Source organism: Mycetomoellerius zeteki, unplaced genomic scaffold, assembly GCF_001594055.1.
Source record: "Mycetomoellerius zeteki isolate Tzet28-1 unplaced genomic scaffold, Tzet1.0 scaffold565, whole genome shotgun sequence".
NCBI classification, from domain to species: Eukaryota; Metazoa; Arthropoda; class Insecta; order Hymenoptera; family Formicidae; genus Mycetomoellerius; species Mycetomoellerius zeteki.
The window spans coordinates 142,895-162,734 of record NW_017257572.1 but is presented as its reverse complement, the minus strand read 5'-3'; the positions used below and the strand labels follow the sequence as shown (position 1 = coordinate 162,734).

Genomic DNA, 19,840 nt, shown 5'->3' with positions numbered 1-19,840 from the left:
TCTCGTTTCCAGGAAACGGGGTGGTCGCGGTCTTCTCATTTTGCGTCCATCATCGAAAGGCGCGCGCACGTTGCGCAGAAAACATCTAATAGGTACATCTTTAATATGTATGTGTACACACACATGCACGCACGCACGCACAATTGTATATACATATAAGATAAATATTTATTGTAACACACGTTCTAAAACACTGTCAGATATCAAACAAGCAATGATAATGCAATCACTTCAATTAAATAACGTTTTGTTTTAACTTCCATATATTACATGTCAAAATGTAAATCGATCCATTTTTCTGTGGTTTATAGTTTTAAAGTAAACATCGTCTGCATTAATGTGTATGTTCAGTAAATAAATTAAATTTGAATCAAATTCAATATATTTTCTTGAGTTCAATTGTTAACTCTTATTATTAACTCCATTGTTTTAGTTAAATTAATGATATATTAGGTAGGAGTAGTAGCGACCTAAAGAAATGGTTAAAAATAACTCAAATTAGGTATAATTTGATATTATAAGTTTAACAGTGACGAATGTGATAAAGAAATGGATACATATTATGAGGAAGACACACGTCATGCAGCATGTCGCATTCTGCAGGCAGAACAAACTTCTTCTCATCTCGCTTTTCTCCAGTAATCAGTCTTTTATTCGTCTATCGACGCCCGCTCTCCCACTTATAATACTTCTTTCTCTATACTACTTCCTCCTCGAAAGTTTCTTTCGTCATTGTGTCTGTAGCCGCAACCTGGTCGATTCCCAAATGACGTCACAACCACTCGTCCATCCCTCTTCATCTCGTAGTAACCGTGACCGTGACATTCAAGGTCTCGCGTAAGCGCCTACGCACTACTTCGAAAAAGTGTAGGAGAGACAAAAAAGAAAGAATTCGGAAATAAATTTATATCCAAGAAAAATATTAAGAGCAAGTAACAAAAATCTGAGGTTTTGGAATAATGAATTTCCGCATATTTTCAAGCTGATATAAATAAATATAATCAGGTATTATTAGTCAATATTAAAATTTGTACATAAACCTATTGATATATTTAGTTACTTAATATATTTTTATTGAAATAATCTTTATTTTAAATATATATATGGTATATATACACACAATAATATATAACTTTTTATAAGTTATTGTATGATACTGCATCACATTTTCAAATAATTGTATTGTAATTAGAATTTTAAAATTTATTTATTCTATAAAATTACAATAAGTTTTTTTATAAATATGAAATTAATTTTGAGAAAGAAAGAGAGAGAGAGAGAATTCATTTTTCTATTTCTTAAATATATGGGTACATGTCAGTTACAAATAAAAAAAAAATTTTTTCGAATATTAAATTATAAGGCCGGTATCCATATTCGTTTTTTATATTTAAGACTGTTTTAAGTACAATCTTCAGATATCATAAATCAATCAAAGGCCGGTATTCATAGTCAGATCTTATATTCAAGACCGTTAAGTTCAGTCTTGAAGTGTTATAAACCAATCAGACGGCCGCATTAGCGTCTTAAGACATTACTTAAGACGGTCTTGAAATAAGAAAAGACTGTGAATATCAGTCTAAGAAAATTCAATTTCCATTGTGCCTTTTTAGGTTTTTATATTCCTGCACTACGTTTTCTACTTTTGCAAAAGCTTGCAAGAAATCATCTTCCTCCAAACCAAATTGTTTATATTGATGCAAGAAAGCTGCACATTTGTAAGAGTCCCATGCTTTGTTTAGATACATGTCCAATGGACGATGTATTTCGGAATTATTGCTAACCAACGCCAGAAATTTATCTCGGTTCAGAAACCTACGTTCTTGATGCAAATGAGTAAAGGAATTCAAAGTAATCCACTCTGGGTATAGATGTTTTTTCTGCAAATCTTCCAATGCAATAACATCATTTTCCACAGATCTGCCACGCGTTACAAGAACATTAGACACACAAGGACTATATATGTGAGACATTATTGTTTTGCTTAGCATAGGGTTTGGTATCTTTAGTTGGGCATTAGTTAATTCCACTTGTGACTTTGATACTCGAAGAGTCTCCTTCAAATGACGTATATATACTTCCCATTTGTGTGTAGGTTCATACTGCAGAGATGCTGCAGGAGTATGTGGAGTACTCTTGACTGTTACAAATCTAAAATTGGGATGAGTAGCTATTTTGGATATTAAAAAATTTGTGTTACATCTTACATTGTTGCTAGGTTGAAAAACAGCAAGTAGATTCTCAGAAATGATGCTATTCATGTCATGCAATGTGGTATTAGCATTCTTCAATAAATTGGTACACATAGAATGCATCTGTTCATTCTCGAATAACATGGAAAAATCTACTCTATCTGAGAACTTGGCTAGAGTCAGTATAGTATTATAATTTTGAGTGCAAACTTCTCCGAAGGTGAATGGTAATACAATCGTTGCAATAATAGGCTCAGTTTCATACTCCTCTCGTAGAAGCTCAACCATGTGACTTCCTATACCGGATCCTGTACCACCAGCTGAACTAAGAAGCAGAAGAAATCCCTGCGATCGATCTAATTTCTCAATCTCCTGTCGCGTAACATTCAGTACGGTGTTTGACAAGCGTCGACTATTAATCGTATAGCCATAAGCCCAGTTGTTGGCGGAACCACCACCAGACTGACAAACGACATTACTCGTTCGATAGAGCCACGACGCGTTTACGTTCTTGCATACCTTATTCACGACCTTCTCTTCGGTATCGACGAGAATTGCCTTTGCAAAGTGTCGACCGCACTCTGCGATACCGTCGAACCATTTCTCGATTGTATTTTCCGCATACTCGTAATTCGCACCATAAGAAACGCCAGTGCTCGAACTTCCTATATCGGAGGACACTTTCGAGAATAGATCACATCCGAGTTGATTCCCGCATTGTCCAAACTGCAAAGTGAGCATTTCCGCGTGTCCATTCACCTATGATGTAAACAATTTGGCGTTATCAACACAAGCTCTTCCACTTTTTATTAAATGTATTCCTGACACTACTTTAGTCCAGTTTCAAATGGTTTATGATAAGAATAATTAGATAAGGAATAATTAGATAAGAATAATTAGAATATTAGAGTGCGTACACGAAAGAAATATCGAACTAATGTTTGCAAAGAAGTAATCTTCAAATTTACGCGTCATTGACGCCATCGCTTCCCGCCAACGTAAACATTAGGTTTGTCGCGTTGCTTGCACTTTTTGCACTCGGCATTTTCGCTTTCTTTATCTTCAACGCTCGAATATCTATTTATCTCACCTTGGATACAAAATTTTGAGAAATTTCTCGAACAACGTGAATAGACCTCTTGTAAAAAAAATATAGGTCTGTTCGCATAAAACCTCCAAATATTTTCGCACTTAAAATAAGATAGATATGTATTTGGCCTTGAAAAGACAGAAAGCGAAGATGCCGAGTGCAAAAAGTGCAAGCAACGCGAATAGAGAACTCATCTACTGGCGCCTCTGTGTGCACATAGAGGAACCATGTAAGCACAGCTATTTATCCGGTAGGTAATACAGTCTTTGATTTTATTCGCATTGCGTACATTAATTGGTTTTATTCCATACTATATCCACAGATTATAAAATATATAATTGCTCAAATAACTCTTATAATTTGTATAATTTGAATATAATTGCGTAATAAAAATATAATTGCATTATAAAAATAACAACATCGAAATAATTTGAATAAGAAAAGAATAAAAATAAAGCGTCATTTTATATTTAATAGTATTCCCATCAAAAAGACATAATGGAGAAGACTAAATATAACGCTATTGCTTAGACATTTTAATGAACATTGCCAACCACGAAAAAAATATTATTCTTATCGGTGACGTTACGTATTACAAATTGTGTACCTGCAGTGTAGGAAAGTGGATGTTGCTATGCAGTTGATATCCATTTTCTCAGTTGGCGCTAATGCACGGCGGTATTTTGCCGTTGGTTACAGGATAAAAGGCGGATAAAGGCCGGCACGATCACTCTCAGAGCTACTCACTCCGTTCTGGCTCAGTGCTCAGGGCTTACTGTGCTCAGGTTTCTATCTGTTTTCTGTATCTCCTCGCAAAGTCTGAACACCGTGAACATGCGATCATGAATTAAATCGCATCTCAACAAACGGCGAAAAGCGCAGTTTTCCCGGTGAACGCATTGCGTTCAAAGAAACAACACAGTAAAGAAAAACGCGTTACGATGCGCTTGTCTATCGTTGAGTTTTTCAGTCCAGCGGCTCGCGATAGCATAGTAACGCACAAAGTGTTTCGCTTGTTGCACAGTTGCCAAGACGACTAACGTGCGTATTGGTGCGTTTGTCCGTCTGTTCCGCCGTGCGTGCGTGCGTGCGTGCGTGTGTGTGTGAGTGACTGCGCGCCGCGTACCTGCGGTGTATTATGATAAGAGACCGATCATTATTAGGACGCAGTTCTCGTATCAACTTCACAAAGCTCCGATGCGACGCAACGACGTAGTCTGAAGTGGTCTGAAGAAAGCCACCGCGCGCATCATGGACTATCCAGTGTTGGATCTCTTTGATCCCTCGGTAGAACCTACGGACCACGTCAACTGCGAGGAGGAACAAGATCTGCTCTGTAAGTGCCCTTTGTCGCGTCACGCGCGCTTCTTTCACGCGACCAAGAAGCGCGGGAGAACCGCTTTCGGTGGAAGAGCACCGGAATTTCTCTGTCGCATGTATCGCTCTACCTGCGCTATTTTTTTTTTTTTTTTTTTTTTTACCTTCATCAGTTTCTCGTATCGCGTCTGTTTCTACTTTCCACAACGTTCGTTTGCTTTCGAACGTTTACACGCGAAGCATCACCGATCCGGCCGATTGTAGAATATCAGCTGGCATCAGCTGTTTCTCCAACACTCACGAGCGCGGCCAAGATCGTCCTTTGTTATCTCCAAGCTTAATACAGTGATCACGAAAATTCCTTGAAGCAGTAACGGCCAAACTGTTTTCTTCTGGAAAATCGATTGTTATACTTGATTTCTGTCTTGTACATATAATAGGTTGCTCATCTGCTATAATATTATAACATGATTAAAAAATAGTTATTTTGTAGAAATTATCTTGCAGAAAAAGAATAAAAACATAAGGGAAAAAAGAAAAAAAAATTTTATTTTTCTACAATTAATTATTATACTAAAATTGCTCTTTTACATTAATGTTACAAAATTTTACTGATTTAAAACATTCAAACTCATTTTCTGGAAAATTTTCTTTATTTTTTTTAGTACGTCATTGTTGTAGCAAATAAGTAGATATAACATCTGCTTACGTAAAAAAAATTGTTTTGGATATTTGTAGTCTATATCCAGCAATGTAAAATAAGTTATGTACTCTTAAAGAGCATATGTGTGTTTTGTATTTTATCTTTATCAGTTGCGCGGCTTATATTTAGAAGTAGACTGTACAGATATAACTTCATCGCATTTCGATAAAGATGTAATTTACGAAAACGTAAATTATTATTTTATATTTTGTTTATATTTAATTATTTATGTCAAATAAATTGCAAATAAAAAGAAAATTTTGCTAAAGTGTTTGAATTAGTAAGAAAGGAATATATCTTTCTACTTTTGAGATTATGTGTGTAAAAGAAAGGTATATATACTTGAGTCTTGACTGATCGATTCTCATTTCAGGGGACGATTGTAATTATGTCGTATCCGGAGGTGAATATGTACGTGCGACGGAGCAGTTTGGAGAGGACTTTTCTGGGGCAGAGTTTCACGAAACTAGAACATTGCTCGCCGATGGCGGGGATAGATTTGGAGTTTCCACTGCCACTTTCGATACGATCGAAGAACTTATGTGGATGGGGAATCAAGGGGTATGTTATTGATACTATTTACATCAAATTTCTTATTTATTATATCAATATCTACTGTAATTTAATAACAACAATTTGTTGTAGGGTCACGTAACATCCTACTATGGGCCTGGTTTACAGAAATATACCTCTTTTCAAGTCCATGCAACGCAAGAGATACGACAAATTCATACTATAGATGAGGGTATTTTAGTGTTGTCTCAAAGTCAATTGAGATGCCAATTGCGGAGAGGCATACCTATATTTACTCATACGTATGTTCATATTTTGTACTAGCATTATTATCCACGGATTTGGGCAAACCTAGATTGTTATAGGTCGGTGAATATGAACGACATGCAATGTATGTTACAAATTTCCCCAGCCAGATTACTCATGGGTGGACATCAGGATAAAATAATTGATTTTAACCTTGCTAGAGGAAAAGAGACTGGATTAGTAAGAATCTATCAATTAAATGTTAAATTAATTCCGAGTACGAAATGCGATGGCTTTATGGCCCGAATTTTCATTTTCTGATTTACTTGTGGTTAGGCTTAACCTGATGTTTTATCCAATGGGCTTCATCTATGATGATGTCGTGGGTAAAGGTCATCCCCATTGGATGAAACATCAGGTTAAACTCAATCACAAGTTAACCAGATAATGAAAAATTGGGCCTATGTTATATTTGTAGGTGGATGTAGATGAGAATGGTTGTGCGATATTGAGACAACATAGTAGGCTTATATGCGCTGGAAATCCTGTGGGAAGAATAGATCTCAGGGATCCAAATACATTATCAATAGAACATACTTTGGATACACACAGTGGTTCCTTAAGTGATTTCGATGTTCAAGGAAATTATCTTGTTACATGTGGATTCAGCAACAGGTGAGGCATAAGATAATAAAAAAATTTTTAACCCTCTTATATACTTGACACACATATGTTATAAATATTTATGGATTGTATTTAGTCGTCAGGGACTTACCGTTGATCGATTTTTAATGGCCTATGATCTGAGACAAATGAGAGCATTAAGTCCAGTTACAACTATGGTATATCCTCTTTTATTGAAGTTCCTACCAAGTTATTCCAGTCGACTCGCAGTGGTATCGCCACTAGGACAAATGCAACTACTTGATACAATATATGCTAATGTACAACCTTCAGTGACGTGTTTATATCAGGTAAGTTTACGCGTGTTCACAATGAGCAAAAAATTTAAGGTAAATATGTTTAAAATAGATATACATACAAAGATTATACAAAATTATGTCGATTATTAGGTTGCTACTGGCGGTGCGACGATATTATCATTTGATGTAGCTCCTACATCTCAATGTCTTTGCTTTGGAGATTTGGCGGGCTCTATACATTTAATGTCCACCAACACCCCGGAACCTCAATTTAATACATTTTCTAGGTCAGTAATTATTTTAATCAATTTTAAAATTAATACGAATTATATAATTTTTATATACTGAAATAATTATTGACATAAATTATTAAAATTATTTTATTAAATATTAAAATTTACTCAGTATATTAAAATTTACTCAGTATATTAAATCGACACAATATACTAAAATCTAATAACAACACACACACACACACACACACACAAATAATTTATATTACATATATAAAATCAAGAACAGTTAGGAAATGATAAACGGTAAGATAATAAAGAATAAAATCTAGATATATGTGTTTTTATTTTGCTTAGGCCTACGGAGTTTGCCGATCCAATTGAGACAATACCATCGATTCCTTTTGATGACGATGTTACGCCGTACAGTACAATACCAATGGTATATTCAGATCAACCACTTCTATGTGATTGGCCTGAAGAATACTTGAAAAAAGTTTATAGGTAGGTCTTCTGTATGTTTCCGTTTTTGTATAAGTGAGAAACAGATAACTTGATTTTCATTTTTTCACAGGAGAACTCCACCAATAGATCCTGAAATCTTGCGCACAATGAAAATGCAAGGAACAATAGGATACGCCCCAAATCCTCAGGCTTTTCGCAGAAATCAAGTGAGGAAACAATATTCTCCCACTCTATTACAATATTCTCCTCCATCTCTTCTCAAATTATCTTAAACTCCGTTCATAAATCCTTAATAATTTTTCTGATTTTTATTTATCAAATTTTGAAATCTATTCTGCTTATGACTTGATATCAAATTTAATATTGCTTCTGTATATCATTAAATTGCTATCCAAATTGATATACATACATATAATATATTTCAAAAGTATATTAATATATTATACAAATGTATTCTTTCATGATTTTGAGGCTTCACTAACAATTAAATTGACCAATTACAACAATATATTATTGACGTGAAAATTAAGGCTCAATGTGTGGCATTTAATTTTTAGAAAAAAAAAATTTGCTATATGTGATTAAGACTGATAATCTTTCGTGATAATTATTATAGCCTATAGAGAGACGTGATATATTTTCGTAAACTAGTCCAATGTACTCTACTAATTTTACAACAATAATATAGCATACAAAAAAAAGCTTAACAGTCTCAAAATGTATTATATATACACTGCGCGTGTAAAATATTGAAATTTCTTTACTTTTCTCGTTATTGTGTTTTATATTTATATATATAGTCAATTTACCATATATATTTACTATATATATGAAAAAAATATTTAAAATGTTAAAAAATATTAAAAAGTATGATTGTAATTTTGAAAACTAATATAAAATTAATATCGTTACATTATTACACTAATGAAAGTACTATCAATTTTTTTTTATTATAATAAATATTTTTTTGTTAGTGCCATTTACAGGAATCTGTTTATTTTTATTTGATCAGTATTCAATATTTTGCTTATATGAAATTCGGTAAAATATTATAATTTAACATACGCTAAAACAGAACAATTCTAAATGTGTTTCATATTAAATATAAAATAGTTTTATTTTTTATATATATTTACATCCGAATCTTATAGATCTCCAATATCGTCAACAATGTGCCAACAAATTTATACATATATAAAAAGTAATACGTAATAAAAATGCAGAATTTCCGTGCTGTAGCGTATAAATGCACTGTATTCTAAATTCTAAATATATTTTTATTATTTAAATAATATTGTTTAAATAACTATAAATATATAAGTGATATATGATTGACGAATTTTATCATTAAATATTACATGTACAATACATTTTTTTCTTACTATGTAAACCACACTAAACAATATTAAAATAATTCTTTTTTTCTTTAAGAACTGCTAATGAAGCATATTACACCAATTAAAAATTGGGCTCTTCAATTTAATTACGATCAGCGAAGTTGAGGCCTTATCATTTTTTTTTTGCATTGCAGAAAAAATACAGTAGCGTGTAAGGAAAAACGTGTGCATTAAAATATATCACTAGTATATCAATAGTATAAGTCTTAATTTCCTTTATAGTTGTTTGTGTTGACAGAACGACCGACATAAAGAAGAAGAAACATGAATAAATGTTTCTGTTATACCTTCGCCAAAAGTTTCCACAATTCCCTTATAGCTTATCGATCGCTCTTATTAGCGTGATATTTTACTGCCTTCATTCTTTCAATCCGCGCAATGTGTTTGTGATCGATTGCATTTTGTCTTTTCGTTTAATGATTTCCGATGAACAATCTCGATAGGCGATTATATATTTACATGTAAAATATGTTCCGCATGAAATGTATACTCGAAATTGTACTTGAGTGAAATAATAAAGGTTGTATGATATACAACAGTATGCGTAACTTTAATATGATGCGCCGTATTATCGTTCAGTTCCCACAACGCGTTCTTTAATATATAGGTATTATTTATTTTTTCACAATCCAAAAGTCTACTCTCTATCATGCACCAAACTATCTCGATATCTCACGTGTAACGCATGGCAAATTCCATAAGATAGAAACTATCTTGGCGAAAAATATCCGATACGTTTTCACAGTGGAATAAAAATAAATAATACCTCTTTTGCAGATACCGTACAATCTGGAAACGGGTACGTCTTCACGACGTGGCTTAGTCGCGAAGCCTTTCGTGGGGGACTCACGGTCTAAAACTGATGACGGCACCTTTGTAGCCATACCTAAGCGTTATCGTAAAATTGAGTTGAAATACTCACGACTTGGTTACGATGATTTCGATTTTGATCAGTACAATCGAACCAGCTTTTGCGGCCTGGAGGCTACACTTCCTAACAGTTATTGCAATGCTATGCTGCAGGTAAGCCCAAGAAAACTATAGTGTCCGAGATGAGTCGGAACAATGAATAAAGTAAATCACAGATCAGACACACGTTCGTACTTTGTAGTTGCTTTACTACTGCGAACCTGTAAGGGTAGCATTGCTCTCACATTCGTGCCAACGAGAGTTTTGTCTTTCTTGCGAATTGGGATTCTTGTTTCACATGCTGGATACATCACGAGGGTTTCCCTGCCAAGCAGCAAATTTCCTTAGGGCTTTTAGGACAGTACGGGAAGCGTCAGCTTTAGGACTTATACTGAATGATCCAGAATCGAAGAAAAAGATCAATCTAATAGTGCTCATACAAGTATGATAATAAACAATAAGTTAAATGTCCAGGGTTAAAATGTACAAATTACATTTTAATAACTTGCGTTAGAACGAATGTTCAAAATATATGTTTATTTGAAATGAAAGAAAATAGACTTTTACAACTTTATTTGGTATAAATATTTATAAATTTATATTCTCGAAAATGTGCTCTTTTACTAAATGTTTAAATCTCTATTAAAAATTGCATTAAAAATCGCATGACATATTTAAAAATTTAATACATTGACAGAAAGATTATTTATGGTTTGAATTTTGTATTAGAGCTGGAATAGATTTATTCTACATCAAATACACTACGAGATTCTGGAAACTAGGAAGCGACAGCAAAAAGAAGAGGAAGCGGCACGGCTTAAATCAGATTCCAAATATCCTCCATTTGTTTATAACGAACAGGATTTTCCTAGCATCCTTGAGGATCTCGGTTCTCGATATAGAAGTCACGACGATGAGAGGAAAAAAAAGAGGAAACAAGAGGAGGATGGTAAATATATGTGGATCACATCGAAAGGTAAACACAATTTATGTGTAACCTTTGCACTGGGCACTTTTGTGTTTATTTTTCAATTTGTATGTGATTTATTTGATTTTTTATTTGCTTTAAAGTTGATATATCCGAACAGCAAGAAACGACTGAGAACTATATGATTAATGTATAATTGTAATTATAATTTTTTATAACAATGCAGAAACATTACTTTCATTTTTTTTAATAGGCTACCCTCCAATTTTATTATATAATAATCTTGCATTCTTAGGATATCTCACAACTGCAACTTTCTTAATGTACGCCGACGCATATATTTTTTTAGAATGTATTTTTATTGATCTCATATTAAACCAATAAGTTATGGCATTGCTGCTTGCTACTCCTTAAATCGCTTTTTTCTATATATATTATGTATATGTTTTTATAGTAAGAAGAGCAGCTTGCCCCTTTTTTACCCTTATTTTCCAAAAATTGCATGATTTTGCTTTCATACTTATATGTGTGTGTACATATCGATATTAATCACATATTTTTTAAATTCCATGATTTTATTATAATAATAATTATTATATATGTAATTATTATAAAATCTTGCGATTTAAAAAATATGTGATTAATCGATGCGTTAAAAATATCAATATGATAATACGTAACACTGAGGTGTCAAATTATCTAATTATATTTTTAAAAATAACCGAAATTCTCAACAATGTCTAGTTTGCATTGCTTAGTTAAAAAATCAAGATCTTTCTAAGTTCGACACAATATTTTGAATAAATTGAAACATTAAAATTATTACAAAACATGCGAAATTATAAACGTATACATATATATCGTTACTGTTAGATATACTGTTATAGAATCGTTACACATATTTCTTTAGTGAAAATATTTATACTCAATTCTAATGATATCGTTAATAATATTCGTTTATTTTATCTTTAAATGCGCATTATTACGGGTAGACAAGACCACCAAAAAATCCGCCGAAGAGAGTGAAGTGCGAGATGATGAAACAGAGATCAGTCGTCTATTTGGATCTGAACAAATGCACATACATCGCTGTCTCAAATGTGGGCAAGAAGCTACAAAACATTCTATCATGTTACTTTGTAACTTAGTTTATCCGGAAATAATTAACCCTTGTAAGCTATTGTCAAGCAATATGTGTCCAATGCTTTGGCTACACAGAAAATGAGTTTAGCGTGTACAAACTTTGATTGTATATATTTAGTCATTCGAATATTTTAAAGTAAAGAGATATAAGATAAAGTATGTTGTAGTCTAATAATATAATACACATTTACAGATAAATTTTTACATTTTTTTCAAATATCCACAAAATTCCATAAAGATTGTGATACAACGTTCAAAATATTAGATAGATTTTCAATATCCACGCTCATCTGATTTTTTGTGTAACCTTAGCTTAATGCGCACATCCATACTCGCGGCTGAACACAAGATTTACCTTTTGTAGCTGAAGAGGTACCGTTCACAAATGTTCTTGCCCGCAGTTTAAGACCAGAGAAAATTACACCCGCATGGTGTGACAATTGTCAGAAATTTACACCTACTCTCCAGTCTCGACAATTGACTAAACTACCTCAAATACTGGCTCTAAATTGTGGCTTAGATACTCAGCAGGTACTTACAACATCAGATTAGATGTACAATTGTAGCGTGCGCAGAATCAAAGCACGAAAATCGCATATTACGCTTCATTCATTCAAAGTCATGAGAACGAATTATTACAGGACAAGGCGTTTTGGCAAAATCAAATGGACATCGTGGTGCAAAACGTGTTGACGGGAAAAGAGAGCAGTCCCAACTCGAGTCCTGTGCCTGTTACTGCGAAGCCTTGTCGATATGGCAACAATTGCACGCGAACTGGATGTCGATTCAGGCACGTTGGACGCGACTCAGGTACATAAATACTTTGACGTAGAGATTAAACACGTCGCTTTGAATTAATGCTAACCATATTTTATTGTGCAGAAACAGAAAAATTATTAACGACGTCCTCCACACCATCTACCTCGTCGACAGCGCCCGTTACATCGCCTCCTAGTCATTTATATTATTTGCATTCGTGGATACCCCACAACATAGAAATCTCCATTGAAGAAAACGGAGAGATGACGGTTAAAAAAATCAGCGAACCAAGAAGCGAATTGAATGATATGTTCATACCGACAAACATGATGGAGAACGGTCAAGATGACAAAACAGTACAAGTTATTTCTGAGAACTCTGGGAATAACGGTGAGGAAAATGTTGAAAATTGTTTAGCGTCGAAGATTGGAAATTGTAGTATAACGGAAGATGACGAAGCTGTGAAAAGTACAAATCTGGAGATCTCTTATAATACTCAAAGGATACAATATGGTCTCAGTGCTGTCGTCTGTTATATCGACGATAAAAATAACGAGGAACGGAGAAATATTGTAGCACTGTTACGAGTTGGACCAAATTATCATGAACGATCGGCAGGCAATGCCGTATCGCAATGGTACATTTTTAATGATTTCTGGTAAGTTTTTTGGCGTCTAGGAAAAGAAAGTTGTCCATACTTTAACGTCATTTATTATCGACGTGACACTTGTTACAGTATACAACCAGTAACTCCTCAAGAAGCGGTATGGTTTAATCTCGATTGGAAAGTGCCGTGTGTACTCCATTACACAGCGATACCTGCTCCTGAACCGACACAGTTTGTCAGTCCTCTTACGTACGATGTTTTTGGAGAAGATAAATGTATTGCTCGCAGTGGTGGAACTAGAGGAATTACATTTACTCCTCTAGCATCAGATGAAATGCCTAAGAAAGGTAGATTCCCCTGTCGTAATAATTCCTTTATATTTTCGCTCTTTATATGAGAGAAAGAGGAAGAAAGAAAATTATTGCATAGTTTTATGCACATAGTTAATGTGGCTCGTCCTGTATCCTCTTTAGTGTACTCGAATTATTGTAATTACAGGAGAGTTGGTAGGCATCGATGCAGAATTCGTTACCTTAAATCAGGAAGAATCTGAGCTACGAAGCGATGGAAAGATGTCAACTATAAAACCGAGCCATATGTCGGTCGCGCGAATCACCTGTATACGCGGGTATGTTTTATGAACTGTTATGTAAATAGTAATGCTTCATAAATGGAGATTTTAATCTGATTAGACAAAAAATGTGCTTAATATGACAATATTCGAGTTATTTTAAATCTATACATAGTATTTTCTTATTTTTAATGAGTAGACAAGGTCCTTTGGAGGGTACGCCGTTTATAGACGATTATATAAGCACTCAAGAACAGGTGGTCGACTATCTAACAAAATTCAGTGGAATCCAACCGGGTGATTTAGATGCGAATTTTAGTAGCAAACATCTCACAACTCTGAAATCAACGTATCAGAAGTTGAGGTTCTTAGTGGACAATGGTATAATTTTTGTCGGGCACGGCCTGAAAAACGATTTTAGGTAAAATACTACTTGATATCTAGGATGGTGGTTCGTCGGTAATATTTTTTGTTTAAATGTGTGAACTTTGTAGGGTAATAAATTTGGTAGTGCCGCCGGAACAAATAGTAGATACAGTTTTGTTGTTCCACTTACCTCATCACCGTATGGTATCGTTACGTTTCTTGACCTGGCACTTTTTGGGTAAAAATATTCAGTCTGAAACTCACGATTCAACCGAAGATGCGCGAGCAGCTTTAGAATTGTATCGCAAGTACAAAGAACTGGAAAGTTCTGGCACATTGACAGAAACATTGAAAGAACTTTACGAAGTGGGCAGCCAATTACAATGGAAAGTAAGAATGAAAATTCTTACATTTTACATTACTAAATGTCATGTCTATGGTATTCATAGTCGGTTCATATTTCAAGACTGTCTTAAGTAATGTCTTAAGACGCTAATGCGGCTCTGTGATTGATTCGTGATATCTCAAGACAGAACTTAAGACGATCTTAAATATAAGAACTGACTATGAATACCAGCCTATAAGTCTCGTTAAATTTATTTCTTTAAACATTATTTGATTTTAGGTCCCCGATAGCTGATATGAGGATATATATAATGATATAGATAACGAAATCAATAGCGATAATGACGATTAGACGATATGAATATTCATTATCATTGTTCAAAAGGTATTCGGCGAGCGTTATTCGTATTCATTGCAGTATCGTATAATCCAGTGTTAAAGATGGATTCGCCTATTCATCATTCACACAAAACAGATTTATTCAACGCGCACGAATTTTTCGAGATTTCATATTGCAACATCATGAAGTTAAATGAATTGCAAATTGGAAAACATTGATATTCATTTAGGTATTAATTTCGCTCATTGTTACACGTATTAGATCATTGTTGCATCCATATATCGAGAATGTATACATATACATTTTATTCAATGGTAATACGTCAAATCAACATATTTTTTAACACTGGTAGAGCTGATTGATCGTGAATAGCCCGTTGAAAGAATTAAATGAGAAAATTGTTGATCATGATTTTAAATAGAAATTAAGCATAATATGAATTTGTACATATTGTCTGATAACATATTGGCGTTTTGAGGAGCAGTAACGATCTCGCACTACCCGAATATAATATTCACAAGGAGATGGTATGAAATGCGAAATATCAAATGAAATGATAGTAAATAATTATAATTTATTCGAAAGAGCAAATTGAGTATACTAAAAATGTAAAAAGGTTAAAATGAAAAGAAATTTCTGAAAAAATTGCCATTGAAATTGTGAATCCGATCAGCTGTACGCTAAGTACTAAAATCTTAGATTGACAAGTAAGAAAGCAGAGTGGCTGAAATTGCTAATGTATATACATACACACATATGAATGTTGTATGATTTTACTTAAAAGACTAACAAAAATTTATTAAATTGTAAAATATAATAGTTATCTAAATATAATATTTTAAAAAAAGTTGGTACTTTTGGTAAATTCGCACTTCGTCGGTCGCGATGGTCGTGGACGAAAAAATATGATACGTGCGCCTCGGTGCTCTCAGCTTTCTTGCTTACCATTGCAAAGTTCTATATAGCTCATCAGATCCCAACTTTAACTGCAATTCTATCAGAAACTAAGGTTCATTCTCTAATCCCTTTACAATCATCATACAAAAAAAATATTTAAAAAATATTTTTTTAATATTTTTTTTTTATTAAATATTTTTATGTTCAATATTTAAAAAACGTTTTAAAAACGTTGTCTGCTGATTGGATTATTAGTACATTTAATCCTCTTTTCGAATGAACAATAACTCATCTCACTTGATTCTGTGCCATCTCCTTGCTCTCTCTCTCTCTCTCTCTCTCTCTCTCTCTCAGTCTAATTTCCATTCATATCCATTTGTATCCCAAAGTGAACGTATTCCGTCTCGATCCATCAAACAATTGTCGAATATAGACGTAAATAGTTGTAGCATAATAGCAATAATTGAATTATGTATTTTTAAGTATATAATAGCTCATAATTTTCTTTTGTATAACGTATTTTTTTAGTGCAGCAACTTTTGTACGATTTTGCCGAATTTCAGATGCGAATTTTTTTATAAATATTTCGTGGATTTTAGTTTCCTCGATTACAGTCGCCTTCACATTTGCGTAAATATCAATCACATTTATAATCATGATAACTGTTATTCAACGTCGTTTTTCAAACTGATTGTCAAACTAATCCATTTGCATGGAAGGCTTTCAAAACGCGGAAAAAATCTATTCACGAAAATGTGGTAATATATTTTACAAACTGACACACAACTGTATGCATTATAAATTATTTTTATATACATTTTACCAATAAAAGAATATGAAGAATATTGTCCAAAATATAAAAAAAAATTCGAGATTAATGAATATATTTTTTTATATCCGGAAGAATTTTTTTATAATTTTTACGCGATATAACTTATATATATTGGTTCCAACAGTCAATGCGATCAGTAAATAGCACAGACATACATTGACACAGTACATACATTGACCGTTAAACAAACATATGATTTATGCCAACGCTGTTACGTCATTGTAATTTTACAATAAATGATTGTACAAATTCATTCATGTAATTTTTCTTTTTGAAAATTAGCGTCGAACACGGAAGATGAAGCTTATTTGCGAAAAGTATTATGAAAAGTACAAATACAGAGATCTCTTGTAATATTAAAAAAATACAGTATGGTCTCGGTGCTGTTTTGGTTCTCTATTACATGTGACGATGAGAATAACGAGGAAAGGGGCAATATTGTTAGCACTGATACTAGTTGCACCAAATTACGACAGGCAACGTGCATGCGCTTCGTCTTCCAATTAGTTCAAAGTCTCTTATCAGAAACGTAATGACTTTTTAAGTATATATCCACAAATATATGGTTTTAACACCAATTTCGAGTGGTAGATTCTCATGATAAAGATACTCTCGATGGTTTGCTATTACTGAGAGGTAGTGATCGAATAAAAACCTGATTTTTCTAGCGGTAGAAAAATTGAATTTGTGAATTAATATATACATAAAAGGTCACTATGTTTCCGACAAGCGATACTTCGAACTAATTGTAAGACGAAACGCATATGTGTTGCCTGACGATCGTTCATAATGTCTCCTCTTCCAGCGATGCTAGGATAGGCTCGATGACGAGCGGCACGTACCACGCAAATCATGCAAATCGGTGCATCGATATAGTTCAAAGTTTCGGATAGCGATACTCTTATTCGCACGTTTATCGCTTGCTACGAATTCGTCAATGCTACAATATACTTCCCCTTTCCTCTCTCTTATTCTTATCATATGTAATAGACAACACTGAGACTATACTGTGACAAAGAGAGTCGTGTGTGTCTACTCTTCGTGCCAAAGAACTTGTACAGAGTCTCTTTGTCACGATCGCTACAGACTTCTTCTTCTTCTTATTCTGTTACTCGTGATCGAGCGTGGTGACTTCTCTCATATGCCTGTGGTGCGCACGCTGGTTGTACATAGTCATATGGGACCTACATTTTAACATCGATTTCGAAATTTTATTAGAAAAGCATTCTTGGCAAAAATACTCTCGGTGGGTTGCCGCTTTTTTCCGAGAGGAGATACGAGCGTATGAAAATATTTTTGGTTCTACCGAGAATCGAACTCTAGTATAGTAGACCAGTGCGCTATCTGCTTTGCTACGCTCGCTCTCACCACAGACTTATTGGGGGAGAAATTAGCAATATGCGCAAAATAATTAATTTCATTGTATGTATATATATATATTTTTTTTAATATTATATCTTAACGTTATATGTACAAGTCAGTTCTAGCTTTCTATTTATACTAGAAAGATATCAATTCTTCCTAATTGAAATATTATTGCGTTAAACCACTTTTCGTGGACAGTTTTAGTAACGTAAATTAATAATTTACAGATTGTACACACACATTCACCTTGCACGCGTGAAGAGGCATCACGTTATTGTTACAGCGCTCAAGCATACGTTACAGTATTATGTATATAATATAAAAATTTAATAAATAATTATAAAGTCCCACGCGACTTAAAGATCGCTCTTCAGGGAGATTAGACCCCTTTCACATGGGTTTAAATTCGATATATTGCTAATAAAACACTATCTAAAAGTACGAAATTATAAAAAAACATGTAAAAGACTGAAGAATTTTTTATGACGTGTCCAATATGTAAGACACAATATCCGGCTATACACCTGCTCGTGTGAAAGAGGCCTTAAAGGAGAGATTATCTATGATGTTTTCGGTACTGAATACATTCCGCTAAGTTCTAATCACCGGCGAGATACGAAATCGTTTTGTTCGTGCCAACTAAACGCGGATAAAAAAATAATTACTTGAACTCTATCGTAACAAGACAGCGGAAGCGACGAGGCACATATCAAGGCGTTTTACCGTGAATAACGGTATACAAAAAATAACATTATACATATATTACTTATATACACAAAGATACGATTTGTCGAAGAATGTCGAGATATTCGTTCGTATCTGCCGACTGTACGGGCGGCTTAAGTAATTACAAGTAATAATAAAAAAAAGAAGAACGTCTCCTGACTAGAAACTTGCGTGGTCGAGCTGCAGGAGCTGGAAGGAGTATTCGACGGCAGTATACGAGTGACGAATCAATCGTCTCTCACCCAAAACCAACGTTTCAGTGTACCTTGGCAAATCTCGTCTTGCCTAGACGCGGATTAAGGCACTGTTGAACGCTAACGAGATATTCGGTAAAAGTCGAAACTATGTTCGCAGACAACACCAAGCAAATCCATGCAACGCGTGTTCCCTCGATTATTCGAACTAAGGCGTTTTTCATGGTTCTACTACGTAATCAAAATTTTAACTCGCTTACGATTCAATCTAGTATAGCCAGAAAATCGAAACTTTTAACAGAGTGGTAGTCTTCCTTTAGTGATCCTCGCCTTGTTGGAAGTGACCGTTTCGGTTTAGCGGTTGTCTCTCCGGAGCGTCGGAAGGTCTGTTCCTCTTAAAGAAACCGCACTGCAAATGATAAATAAGGTGCGTTGATTATCATTGATCATCTTAATTCCAATCAATTATTATCAATATCAAAGACATGAATCGAATCTATATAATGAACCAAACAAAGGACTCCGCACTAATCACATGAAAAAGTGGTTTCAGTCAAATTGACTGAAACTGTTTGATCAGAATAATTTTGCAAATTATTATTGCTATAATTTGTAATGCTATAATTTGTAACTTTTCTACATAAGATTCGTCTTTAAACTCACCTTATAAAGCAAATAAATGAGTAGCAAGAGGATAATCATTCCCGCGCAGGCCGACAGAACTACTACCCATATTGGAATCATATCCGGAGTAGAAGGCGCCGCGCTAGGTTCGATAT

At 34.0% G+C, this 19,840-nt stretch overlaps 4 protein-coding genes across 8 annotated transcripts in view; 1 reads left to right on the top strand and 3 right to left on the bottom strand.

Annotated features, from left to right (window-relative positions):
* wnd (Mitogen-activated protein kinase kinase kinase 13 wallenda) overlaps nt 1–2,739 on the bottom strand; it is a 29,285-nt gene extending 26,546 nt beyond the window's left edge. Inside the window, exon 1 of the mRNA XM_018456308.1 lies at nt 2,712–2,739. The gene's annotated coding sequence lies outside the window, so the exon portion shown is untranslated. The remainder of the gene's footprint in view (nt 1–2,711) is intronic.
* Nucleotides 631–4,533, bottom strand: LOC108727978 (tubulin delta chain). 3 transcript variants are annotated; one of them, XM_018456319.1, is made up of 3 exons: nt 3,110–3,222; nt 1,785–2,951; nt 631–852 (listed from the first exon to the last, which is right to left on the bottom strand). In XM_018456319.1, exons 2-3 carry the CDS (start codon nt 2,931–2,933, stop codon nt 826–828), a joined length of 1,176 nt encoding a protein of 391 aa, XP_018311821.1. In that variant the 5' UTR covers nt 2,934–2,951; nt 3,110–3,222; the 3' UTR covers nt 631–825. The 3 variants fall into 3 exon arrangements, with proteins under 3 accessions (XP_018311821.1, XP_018311820.1, XP_018311818.1); XM_018456318.1 differs by lacking the exons at nt 631–852; nt 3,110–3,222 and adding an exon at nt 3,890–4,533 and having other exon boundaries at nt 1,565–2,951; XM_018456316.1 differs by lacking the exon at nt 631–852 and having other exon boundaries at nt 1,565–2,951.
* PAN2 (PAN2-PAN3 deadenylation complex catalytic subunit PAN2) lies at nt 4,534–15,201 on the top strand. Its single transcript, XM_018456306.1, has 21 exons — nt 4,534–4,618; nt 5,676–5,863; nt 5,948–6,117; nt 6,181–6,301; nt 6,540–6,736; nt 6,822–7,035; nt 7,135–7,271; nt 7,575–7,721; nt 7,792–7,888; nt 9,857–10,102; nt 10,191–10,430; nt 10,718–10,964; nt 11,909–12,088; nt 12,424–12,590; nt 12,701–12,869; nt 12,942–13,476; nt 13,555–13,772; nt 13,924–14,053; nt 14,172–14,417; nt 14,491–14,752; nt 14,988–15,201. The coding sequence occupies exons 1-21, from the start codon at nt 4,534–4,536 to the stop codon at nt 15,000–15,002; spliced, it is 4,011 nt and encodes a 1,336-aa protein (XP_018311808.1). The 3' UTR covers nt 15,003–15,201.
* Nucleotides 15,202–18,237: 3,036 nt separating this feature from the next.
* Nucleotides 18,238–19,840, bottom strand: part of if (integrin subunit alpha inflated) — a 68,422-nt gene continuing 66,819 nt past the window's right edge. For all 3 annotated transcript variants that reach the window (XM_018456320.1, XM_018456321.1, XM_018456322.1), the window contains 2 exons: nt 19,725–19,840; nt 18,238–19,470 (listed from right to left, as the gene is read on the bottom strand). The exon at nt 19,725–19,840 is cut by the window's right edge. In XM_018456320.1, coding sequence (XP_018311822.1) covers nt 19,378–19,470; nt 19,725–19,840 — 209 coding nt within the window. In that variant the 3' untranslated portion in view covers nt 18,238–19,377. The remainder of the gene's footprint in view (nt 19,471–19,724) is intronic.